Source organism: Antechinus flavipes, chromosome 1 (assembly GCF_016432865.1).
Source record: "Antechinus flavipes isolate AdamAnt ecotype Samford, QLD, Australia chromosome 1, AdamAnt_v2, whole genome shotgun sequence".
Lineage (NCBI taxonomy): Eukaryota > Metazoa > Chordata > Mammalia > Dasyuromorphia > Dasyuridae > Antechinus > Antechinus flavipes.
In genome coordinates, this window is record NC_067398.1 from 98,117,795 (window position 1) to 98,130,785 (window position 12,991).

The following is a 12,991-nucleotide window of genomic DNA, read 5'->3' on the forward strand; positions in this document are numbered from 1 at the left end:
CAGACATTGAATGAAACAGAGGACTTTATTGAAAAATCCAAAACTAAATAGAATATCTGGCATTCAAACTCAAGAGTCAATAGAAGCTTAAAAGATAAACACGAAAAAGAAATCATAATGGACTTAAGGACAAACCACTTACATTGTTTTATGGGAAAATATTCCTATTAGCTTTATCATTACTAGGGCTGTGAGAAGGATTACATAGAACAGATTGAGTTTACTGTGTCAGGAGGATCTCAAAAAAAAAAAAAAAAAAACGAATGTGGAAGAAAAAAAAGAAGCACTGAGAAAAGGGATATGGGAAAGGAAGAAAGGAGGAAATTATCTCAGATAAAAGTGGAATTAAAAAAAAAAAAACAAATTTTACAATAAATGAAAAAATGGGAAAGGCCAGCTCTCATTTTTCCCTACTCTTCTCCCTCTTTCTCCCTTTCTCCCCCCACCCCACTACCCCCACACAACAAGGAAGTAGGTGGAAAAGAAAATAAGAGAAAGGATGGAGGAGAAAAGTGATTAAATGGAAAGAAGATTAAGGAAGACAGTGGTCAGAAGGAAAACATATTTTCAAGGAGGGATAGGGGGAAAAAGGAAGGATAAATAGAATAGAATAAAGGGAAATCCACAGTTAGCAATCATATCTGTAAATGTGAATGGAATGAAGTCTTCCATAACACAAAAGGAGATAAAAGAATGGATTAGAAACCAGAATTCAATGACATGTTAGAAGAAACACACTTGAAACAAAGACACATAAGATTTAAAATAAGGGGAAGAAAGGGGTAGCAATTATGTTCAAAGAAAAAAGCAAAACCAGACCAAATTGAGATAATAGTTATATAAACATAAACATGAAATAATATCAAGTCTTTACAGTAAATTTCTCTGATAAAGGTCTCATTTCTCAAATACATAGAAAACTAAGTCAAATTTGTAAAAATAAGAGCCATTCCCTAATTGATAAATGGTCAAAGGATATGAATATGCAATTTTCAGAAGAAATTAAAGCTATCAATACTTACGTTAAAAAAATGCTCTTACTATTGATTTGAGAAATTAAATAACTCTAAGGTACCACCTCACATTTATTAGATTGGCTAATATGAGAGAAAAAGAAAATGATAAATATTAGAGAGGATATGGGAAAACTGGGACACTAATATATTATCAATGGAACTATAATGATCCAACCACTGTTCTATAAGAAATGATTAGTAAGCACATTTCAGAAAAATCTAGACTTATATTTACTTATATTTATAGCAAGACCATGTAATGTAAATCTATGATAGATTTAGCTCTTCTCAGCAATACAGTGATCCAAGACAATTCCAAAAGACTTGTGATGGAAAATACCATCTACAGTGAGAAAAAGAACTATGAAGATTGAATTCTTATCAAATCATGATATTTCCACCTTTTCTTTTGTTCTGTTTTGATTTTTTTGTGTTTTTTTTCCCAACATGATTTATATAAAAAGGCTAAAAATAATTTTATATGTAAAACCTATATTCTTGCTCATCCATAAAATGTGGATCTCTAAATCTTACAAAAATAAATGTCAAAAACTATCTTTATATGTAATTGGAAAATAAAATACTATTGAGATTTTTAAGTATAATTGTTTTCAACCTGACTAATATGGAAATATATATATATATATATAGCCATTTTTTATTATAGCTTTTCATATGTAAAACATATGCATGAGTAATTTTTCAACACTGACCCTTGCAAAACTTCTGTTTCAAATTTTCTCGTCCTTCCTGCCACCCCCTCCCCTAGATGGCAGGTAGTTCCATACATGTTAAATATGTTAAGTATATGTTAAATACAATATATGTATACATATTTATACAGTTATCTTGTTGCACAAGAAAGATCAGACTTAAAAAGAAAGTTAAAATAACCTGAGAAGAAAAAACAAAAATGCAAGCAAACAATAACAGAAAGAGTGGAAATGTTATGTTGTGGACCATACTCATTTCCCATGTTCTTTCTCTGGATATAGCTGGTTCTGTTCATTACAAATCAATTGGAACTGATTTGGATCCTCTCATTGTTGAAGAGAGCCACATCCATCAAAATTGATCATTATGTAGTATTGTTATTGAAGTGTATAGTCTCCTGGTTCTGCTCATTTCATTTAGCATCAGTTCATGTATGTCTCTCCAAGCCTCTCTGTATTCATCCTGCTGGCCATTTCTTATAGAACAATAATATATAGAAATATATTTTGTATGATATATGTAATGGATTTACTTTTTGCCTTCTCAAAGATTGAGGGAGGGACTGGAAGAAGAGAGAAATTTTAAAGCTCAAATTTTGTAAAAAGAATGTTAAAAAATGAATAATTTTAAAAGTATAAGCAATTAATAAAAATGTATCAATAGAGTGAAGTGTTCAACCTACCTGACTTTATTAAATTATTAAATAACAGTGACATCATCCAAAAGATACAATAATACAATAATCCAAGACAACTTAAGATGAAAAATCTTACTCAGAATACTCAGAAAGAATGATGCAGATTGAAGCATACATTTTTTTCAACTATTTTTCTTGAGGTTTTGTTTTTTTGTTTTTTGTTTTTTGTTTTGGTCTCAGCTTTCTTTTACAACATGACTGTTATGGAAATGTTTTGCATGACTACACATAATCTATAATGAATTGCTTTCATTTTCAATGAGGGCAAAAGGAAAGAAAAGGAGAACTAAGAATCTTTAAAATAAATGTTAAAAATTTTGAGGAAAAATAAAATATTAAATAAAAAAGGAAAAAAAGATTAAATGGAAACTAAGTAATCTAATTCTTAAAAATGAGCCAAAGCCAAAGCAAAAAAAAAAAAAAAAAATTATGGGAAATAATAATTTCATTAAAGAGAATCACAACAATAAGATAACATCAAACTTTGTAAATTTTGCAAAGCAGTACCGAGGAAATTTTCTCTCTTTAAATATTTGTATCTATAAAACAGACAATGAACAGATCAATAAACTGGATGTGCAACTTAAAAATAATTAGAAAAAGAAAAAATTAAAAATTTCTAATTAAACACCAAATTGGAGATCCTGAAAATGAAAAGAGAAATTAATAAAATTGAAAGTAAGAAAACCTTTAAGGTAACAAATAAAACTAGACACTAGTTTTAATAAGCCATTAGTTAATTTGATTTTTTTTAAATACAAAAAACTAAAATATCAGTAACAAAAATGAAAAGGATGAATTTACCATCATTAAAGAGCAAATTAAATTATTATTATTTAGTAGCTATTTTGCCCAATTATATGCCAATAAATCTGACAATTTCAGAGAAATGGATAAATATTTGCAAAAATATAAATTTCCCAGATTAGCATAAGAGGAAACAGACTATTTCAATAACCCATTTCAGAAAAAGAAATTGAATGAACCATCAACGAATTCCCCAAGAAAAAAATCTCTAGGACTAGATGTATTATTCACAAGTGAACTCTACCAAATATTTGAAGAACAATTAATTCCAATACTATATATAAACTATTTGGAAACAGGAAAAAGAGTACTACCAAATTCCTTTTTACAGTACAAATATGATGGTGATACCTAAACTGGGAAGAGCAAAAACAGAGAAAGAAAACTATAAACCCATTTTCCTAATGAATACTGATGCAAAAATTTTAAGTAAAATACTAGCAAAGAGATTTTATGTATCACAATAATCTATGACCAGGTGTTATTTATACCAGGAATGCAGGGCTACTTCAATTTTAGGAAAATATTCAATATTTACAAAGGCTTTACATTTGGGAAAGTAACATCATAAATTGATGATAAATACTGACCAATAAAAATTGATGAATAAATAAGTGATGAAATAAATATCAATAATAAAAATATCCAAAAACATATGATTATCTCAATAAATACAGGAAAAGCTTCCGAAAAAACACAAAACTCATTCTTGTAAAAACACATACACATACACACACACACACATACACACACACACACACACACACAAGAAAACACAGGAATAATTAGAGCATTTCTTAATATACTAAGTAGTGACTATCTAAAATCATTAGCAAGCTTTTCTGTAATGGGGATAAGCAAGAAGCCTACCCAGTAAGACTGGGGTAAAACTATCCACTATCACCACTACTATTCAATATTATACAAGAAATACTTGCTATAGAAATAAAATAAAAAGGAAATTAAAAGAATTAGAATAATTGATGAGGAAACAAGTGTCATTTTTTGCAGATGATATAAAGAATCCTAGGGAATCAGCTGAAAAAATTAGTTGAAATAATTAACAACTTTAGCAAAATTGCAGGAGATAAAACAAACCCACATAAATCTTCAGCATTCCAATTTATTTCCCACAATGTCCAGCAACAAGAGAAAGAGAAAATTCATTTAAAATAACTGCAGACAATATAAAATATTTGGGTTTCCACCTATCAAGTCAAACCCAGAAACTATATGAACACAATTATAAAACACTTTTTACACTAATAAAGTCAGATCTATACAATTGGGAAAATATCAGTTGCTTGTGGGTAGGCTGAGCCAAGGTAATGAAAATGATAATTATACCTAAATTAATTTGCTATATAATACTATACCAAACTACTAAATAACTATTTTTTAGAACTTGAAAAGATAATAATAAAATTCATCTGGAAGACAAAAGGTTAAGAATATTAAAGGGAATTAGTGGAAACAAATATGAAGAAAGGTGACTTAGCCACACAAAATCTTAAATTGTATTACAAAGCAATAATCTTCAAAACAATCTGGTATTAATTAGCTAAGAAATAGGAGTGGTAAACCTGGGGAATAGATTTAAGTACATAATAACACAGTAGCAAATGACCATAGTAACATAGTATTTGACAAATCCAAATACTCAAACTTTGGTGCAAGAAATCACTATTTGACAAAAAGCTGATGGGAAAATTAAAAAATGATTGGACAGAAACTAAGTTACAACACACACCAAGATAAAATCAAAATGGGTATGTGATTCAAATACAAAGGTAATAACGGACAAATCGGAAGTGCATGGATTAATTTACTTTTCAGATCTATGAATAAGACAAATTTTATAATCAAACAAGATGTAGAAAGCATTAGATATAAAATGGATAATTTGGATTATATTACATTTTAAAATTTTTCTACAAATAAAACCAATGCAGCCAAAATTAGAAGGAAAATAGAAAGCTGAGGAGAAAGATTACAGCAAGTGTCATTGATAAAGGATGAATTTCTGAAATAATAGGAAACAGAGTTAAATTTATGAGAATTTAAGAAATTTCCCAATTGATAAATGGTCAAAAGATATAGAGGCAGTTTCCAGACAAAGAAGTAAAAGCTATCTATAGACATATGAAAAAATGCTCTAAATCATTATTGATTAGAGAAATGCAAATTAAAATAACTGAGGTACCATCTCACACCTATTAGACTGGCCAATATGACAGGAAAAAAATGATAAAGGTTGGAGGGGATATGGGAAAACTGGATCATCAATGTAGTGTCAATGGAACTGTAATGATCTAACCATTGCAGATAAAAAAAATCTGAACTATGACCCAGCAATATTACTATTAGGTCTGTATTCCAAAGAGATTTTTTTTTAAAGGGGATCTATTTGTACAAAAATATTTATAATAGCAGCTCTTTTTATGAAGGTAAAGAACTAGAAATTGAGAGATGTCCATCAATTGGAAAAAAAATTAGGAACAATCTGTGGCTTATGATTGTAATGGAATATTATTGTGCTAAAGAAATGAAGAACAGGATGATTTCAGAAAAACCTGGAAATTATTATGGAAAGTGACACAAAGAAAAGTGAACAGAACCCGAAGAACATTGTACATAATTACAGCAATATTGAAAGATGATCAATTGAGAATGACTGCTACTCTCAGAAATATAATGATCCAAGATAATTCCAAAGAACTCATGATTAAAAATGCTATCTACCTCAAGCGGGGGTGAGGGAGTGGGGGAGGGGGTGTGTGGAATTCATGGAGTCTGAATGTATATCAAAAGATATTATTTTTCATTTTATTTTTTTGTGGACTTTCTTTTTGGTTTATATTTTCTTATACAACACGATTAATATGGAATTATGTTTTATATGACTGAACATGAATAACCTATATCAAATTGCTTAGATAGGAAAGCAAAGGACAGGAAGAGAAAGAATTTGAAACTCAAAAAATTTTTTAAATGAATGTTAAAAATTGTTTTCACATGCAATTGAAAAAATAATATTTAAAAAAAGAATAACAACATGCTTCTCTAGCAGACAATTTTGCTTTAAATTTTTTTCTTTGCCCTAAGGAGGGAACATTCACTCCATAGGACAAAAGTGGGAAATGACTGTGATGTAATACAAAAGGCATGAAGAAAATACATTATGATTTTTTAAATAAAAACTTAAAAGTAGTTTGTTTCCTGTCAAGTAAAATCAGTTTTTAACCTGATTTTAAAATTTTTTCTGTCAAATCAAAAATATAAAATACTTGCAAGAAATAAATAACAATATTTAAGAGCTTTACACTTTTTTATCTAAAAAACTGACAAGTGGTGAAGTTTTTATTTTCATCACTAGGTGGTGGTATTTCACTTAAAATGTTTAAAAGAAATGGTTGTTTATTAGAGAGCAGGTGGTATTTAAAAGCATCAGAGGGAATCACAGCTGTTCTGTTAAGAAACCAATCTTTGCCCTGTCTCAAAGAAACTGTCTAATATTTGTGATTGATTCATTTCTATCTGCTAATTTGAACATTATTCTTAAGAAACTCAAGTTTAACAATCATACATGAATGATCTATTCAGAGAAAGTTCAAAAATATAGGAAAAGCAATGCAACAAAAGGATTGAAACCTAAATCATTTGTCTTTTTATCTCTGATCAAGGATAATTACTGGCATTAGTATAGTATATGACTTAGTATATGACTGACCATTTCCCCTTTAATTAAAATAATTTTTATAGAAACGCTGTGCACACACACACACACACACACACACACACAACACAGACACATTATATTAGTTATAATACAAATGAGAAAATGCACAACAAAAAAGCAGCATATGGATTTGCAGACCATTTGCACTAACTGTAGGTCCCCAGGTTTCCAAGCCCTATAATTTGGAAACCATTGGTCTAAACAAAAAATATTATAATTAAAAGTCTATTAAAATTGTTTAGGACCTAAACTCTTGGTAAAAAGTTATGAGAACTTGAATTAGAGCAGTGATAGTAGAGAGGGGAAATAAAAGAAAAGATACAAAGTACAAATACATGAGAGAGTTGTAAGCAAAATGTGTCAAGTTACTTCTGGATGGAACAATTAAGAAAGATTTCATGGAACAAGTGGTACTTCAACTAGTAGCTACAGAATTCTCCCCAGCAATTTGCCATATACATTTCATTCTTCTGACTGAGATATATTTCTTAAAAATTCCCTATTATTGTGTATAAATCTTTTTTCCAGTATTGAAGTGAGAATGTTAATTTCAAATCTAAAAAGAAATTTAAAGATCAATCATGAAAATAAAAATTTTCCTGAAATTTTTAAAAATCACAACAAATTCTTTTTTTTTTTTAATTATAACTTTTTATTGACAGAGCCTATGCCTGGGTAATTTTTTTTACAACATTATCCCTTGCACTCACTTCTGTTCCGATTTTTCCCCTCCCTCCCTTCACCCCTTCCCCCAGATGGCAAGCAATCCTATACAAGTTAAATATGTCACAGAATCACAACAAATTCTAAGCAAATATAAAAGAAATTGTTTTTAATCATTAAGAATTTCCATCAACAGTTCTACAAAGAGAGAAACTTACTTTTCAGATAATGGGAAATATATTGGAAAATTGACAGCTCAAAGTTCTGTGAAACCTGAACATTTTTATTAATAATATATTAAAAGGAGTCCCCAAATCTAAATGAAAATACTACACTGGCTACATTATTTAAATATGGTCTCAATTAACAATTAACTGAAGAAAGTAAATGATATCCTAAAGACCCTACATAATGAGAAAAATTATACTATGCTAACATATAATTGTAGGCATGAAACAAACCCTAACAACTTTTGATGGGGACAAAAGAAAATCCAACTATATCAATTTACCAGAATACTTAAGGAAAAATCTCTTCTTGAAAAAAAAAAAAAAAAAAGGTTCTCTGTTGCTATATCACAAGAATAAATCTTTTCCAATTACTTATTTTAGACAACAAAAAGAAAATCTAAATATTTTAATTATAAACTGGAAAAAAGTTTTACCATAAAGGCATATTAACATATATTGTTAATGTTAAGTGACTGGTAACTATAATTCTTTCCCCTATACTCTAAAGATTATAATAACTGAAAATTAACATAGGACTTTAATTTTTAACAGTGTCAAAAAGCATCTATGAAATGTATCAATAACTTGATGTAACTTATAATTTTCTTTTTGGCTTAACAAGAATTAACTGGAAGATAGTTCATAGAAAGTATTTGTCAGCAATACATAATGTATCTTTGGAAAGGAACTTAAAAGATATCTAAAAATTCAGATTTATTTTGAGTGGCAGGAAAGAGATTTTTTAAAACAATCAGACAAAAAATGAAGGAAGAGGTGGAAAAAAGGAATTGAAAATTGAGTATGCCCATAAAGTGGGGAATGGTTGAATAAGATATGGTATAGAAATGTAATGGAAAGTACTGCTCCATTAGAAATGATGAACAAGCTGATTTCAGAAAAGCCTGGAAAGACTTACATGAACTGATGCTAAGTGAGCAGATCCAAAAGAAGACTGTACACAGCAACAACAAGATTGTGTGCAATTTTTTAAGCATACTTCCATATTCGTCATGCAGTGCAAAAAAAAAAAAAAAAATCAGATCAAAAGAGAAAAAAAAACATAAGAAAACAAACAAAAAGATGAAAACACCATACTTTGAACCACATTCAGACGCCATAGTTCTTTCTCTGGATGTAGATTGCATTTTCCACCACAAGTCTATTTGAATTTCCTTCAATCACCTCACTGCTGAAAAGAGTCAAGTCCATCACACTAGATAATCATATAATATGTTTAAATGATTATATATGTATAACCTATATCAGATTTCTTGCTGTCTTGAAGGGGGAGAAGGGAAGAGAAGGAGGGAGAAAAAAATTTGGAACTCAAAATCTTTACATAAAATTGGAAAAATAAATATTGATTCAAAAAAAAAAAAAAAAGATAACTAACTATATGTAATAAGAAAAAATAAAATACTATCTACCAAAAATATTTCAAATGCTATTGTCAACCTAGATCAAGCAAGTTCTGCAAGTTCAATCAAACTGGAAAGGCTTCAGGTATAGTTATATACCTGAATAAGTTCTGAGAGATACATTACTATAAAAACTAAGCTACCAGGTGCTTTGAGGAGCAAGCAACTCAAAGACTCTCTGCTAAGGCCCAGATTCTTAAACTGGTTTGTGACCCCAGATGGGGCCTTGTAACTGAAAGTAGAGATAACAAAATTATGATTTATTATCAGTAAATGTTTGATTTGTATCCATATTTTATATACTTATATACTCAGGGTCACATAAAATTTTCTCAGGCAAAAAGTGGCAGAAAAATGTTTAAACAGCCCTATGCTAAAGCATATACCATCAATATCATTTTTATAACATAGGCACTGAAAAGATACATTTAACATATTGGTACTGACTATATACTTCTATCTTTAAATACCTGTACTAAAAATTGTAACTCTCTTCTTTCTGCTTCCCATTGTTCGGCTTGTAATCTAAATTCCTCAAGTGCTGTCTCCCTGATATGAGATTCCAGCTCATTCTTCTGCTCCTGATGTTGATCCAATGTCTCCTTCATATAAATAAAATTTTTCTTTCATTTATCTATTCAAAAAATGTTCTCTCCCCACCCTGAGTTTAAATATATATGCATACTTCAATTAATAATAAACTATTTAATTTATTAAAACTCATTAATAAAAATATCATGCTCACATTACATCAAATTCCTGTATACCTGAATAGGAAGCTATGTAGTTTTGCATTAAGTCAACAAAAGGAAGAAGTAGACTCCAAAGAACATATATTAGCATCCTAGTATGTGACACACACTATTACCATTATATATAATCAAAAAGCACTTTGATTGATAATAACTATGGGTAATGAATACTATTATGAGAAATAAGAATAAGGCCAAAGAAAAATGGGGAAACTAAAAATTAAAATCATCCTCCAAAATGATTTTTGACTTTGTTAAAAACAAAAGAAAATGGAAAGCATCCAACTGATGTTGGCTATCCATAAAGCATTTTTTAATACTTTTACGGTAACTTACATGCTTTGACTCCAATATGTGCCTTTTCTTCTAAACAACTGATATAAGCCTCTCTACCCTCAATCTATGTCCCCATCACACTTGTAACCATTAATGCAGAAATGCATTATAAACTACATTTTGCCTGAAGTCTTATCTCCCAAATTTATTTTTCTTATTTCTATTCTTTGGATGGCAGCCATTCCTTAAACATGCTTGAGTTTGAGTCCAGATAAAACAAAACTAAGTATGTATTACGACAAGTTAATTCTTCCATATAGTCTGCTCCCCTCCTCAACCTACTTAGTCAATCAATCGATAGTTCTCATTTCACTTTCCCAACAAATGCATGATAGGTTAGCACACTAAATTCTGACATTTCACAGGTTTATTAAAGCTGCCATGAAATTTGATGTTACTACTAAATTTATTACTATCACATTTAAAAAAGCTACAGCAGGAAACCTGACAGAAGAAACACCTACCAAAATCTAAAACCTTCAGAGATTTGAAAATGGAATAATTCAAGCTGAAGCAGATGAGGTCTGATTGTGGGGAAGTCAAAAAATGTAACACATTTGGGCAGAAACTGGTTTGTGAAAATTAGTGAATATTCTAAGTATTAAAATTAATTCTAGGTAATACAGTTAACAGTAAAAAGGGCACTGGTTGAGGATCAGAAGAAACTAAAAGCTTGAACTAAATTGAATTGCACATTGTCAAAAATAGTAGACATCTCAAAAAACCCTTCAACTTCTACATATCTTCTACACAATCCTTTTAAGGGATACAAATGAAGAAATATACCATAAAATAATTACACTAAATGTTAAATGTTTACATAATGTGTTGTGGATAATATTTACAATGCGAACTAAGTATACAAAATATTTTATTGTTATCATGGTATATTCAAACAAAAATATCTATTCCATTCATATATAATCTCAAAATATATCACTGTTTGATGCTGTGTTTTTTGGACATCTATTTGCATTTCAGGCAGATAAATTATCCTTTTATTTGGTTTAGGAACACCTAAAACAGTTTCTAAGTAAAAATTCTAAGGTAAGAAAGGATTACAGAAGAGAGTGAGAAAAACGCAAAAAATAAACACACATACACAAACACAAAGCAAGAACAAGTAATGAGAAGCCTTTGTGTACTCCTATGTGCTACTTACTTTCCTAAGGAAGTTTGGAGTTAAACCAGATTTTTTGAAATTTACAACAAAATACACTGAAATTGGACTTCCAAACCAAAAGTAAACAAATTCTTAATAAAGAGCACCATACCTTTAAAACAGTATCTAGTCTATTTTTTTCCTTCAAAAGAAGATCATACTCTTGATTACAATTTTGAATTATATTGTCTCTCTCTTCTAAATCCAATTCAAATCTTCTACATTCTTCTTTCCAGTTGAACTGAGAAGTCTGAAATGCTTTCTCGATCTCATTTATCTTCCCCTGAAGTTCTGAATTTTGTACTATAAAGATAAAATATATGTTTATAGATAAATATATGTATGTATAGATCTTCTAAATATATTTAGAACTAAATGTAAATTTCAGGAGTTTGAAGCCTAGCTTTAGTCTTGAATTCCCTATTAAATTGAGGCACTGATCATCTCAAAGCTAGTTCCCACATCAATAAAATGTGAATCAACATCACTAATGGAAAAATGTTTAATATGATTGAACATCTAAATCAGATTGTTTGCTATCTTAGAGAGAGTATAGGGAAAAGTGGGAGAAAGAAAAAATTTGGAACTCAAAATCTTTTAAAAGTAAATGATGAAAACTATCTTTACATAGAACTGGAAAAAAAAACTTACATGGGGAAGGATTATAAATAAATTAAAATATGCATAACAATACCAGATAAATTCACATTTGCAAGTTTCTATACCAAAGTGTTTAAAAAATTATAAATGTAATCAAAAATACTTTGAAAAGTACAAAATATTACTGTTAAATTATGGGCAATAAAATTTTTCTTAATTTCTATGCAAACTGAAGAGAGTAATAGGGCACATGACAATATAATGGGGACATATTAACAATACAATGACTTAATAAAGTTTTAAAAAAATCTCACTCCATTAAAACTTAAACAGATTAAACCATTATTGTAAGAAACAGAATCTGTTCATTGCCATAATTCATGTTAGCAAATATTCTCTAATCAACTTAATTAGCTTGAACTATTATTTTTACTAAAGCTTTTTATTTTCAAAACATATGCATGTATAATTTTTCAACATCAACCCTTGCAAAACCTTGTGTTCCAATTTTCCCTCCCCTTTCTTTACCCTTCCCCTAGATGGCAAGTAATCTAATATATGTTAAATATGGTAGAAATATATGCTAAATCCAATACATGCACACATATTTTTACAATTATCTTGTTGCACAAGAAAAATCAGATCAAAAAAAAATGAGGGAAAAATAAAATGCATAGCTTGGAATATTCAATAAACAGTAATAGACATGCAATTAGAGGTCAGAAGAGAAATTAGGGTTGATTGTATAAATTTGGAATTCATCTGCACAGACACAATAATTAGACATGGTAAGTAATAAGTTCGCCAAGTGAGAAACAAAAAAAGGGCCCAAGTCAGCATTGGCAAATAGTCTAATT

General features: G+C 29.3%; 1 protein-coding gene across 3 annotated transcripts in view; it reads right to left on the minus strand.

Moving 5' to 3' along the window:
- The window catches only part of CCDC171 (coiled-coil domain containing 171), a 451,802-nt gene that overhangs the window by 407,940 nt on the left and 30,871 nt on the right, over window positions 1-12,991 (minus strand). The window contains exons 6-7 of one of the 3 annotated variants that reach the window (XM_051987103.1): window positions 11,647-11,837; window positions 9,755-9,886 (exon numbers count right to left, since the gene is read on the minus strand). The exons of 1 other annotated variant lie outside the window; for it this stretch is intronic. In XM_051987103.1, coding sequence (XP_051843063.1) covers window positions 9,755-9,886; window positions 11,647-11,837 — 323 coding nt within the window. The remainder of the gene's footprint in view (window positions 1-9,754; window positions 9,887-11,646; window positions 11,838-12,991) is intronic. One more of the 3 variants, XM_051987110.1, reaches the window with a different exon arrangement.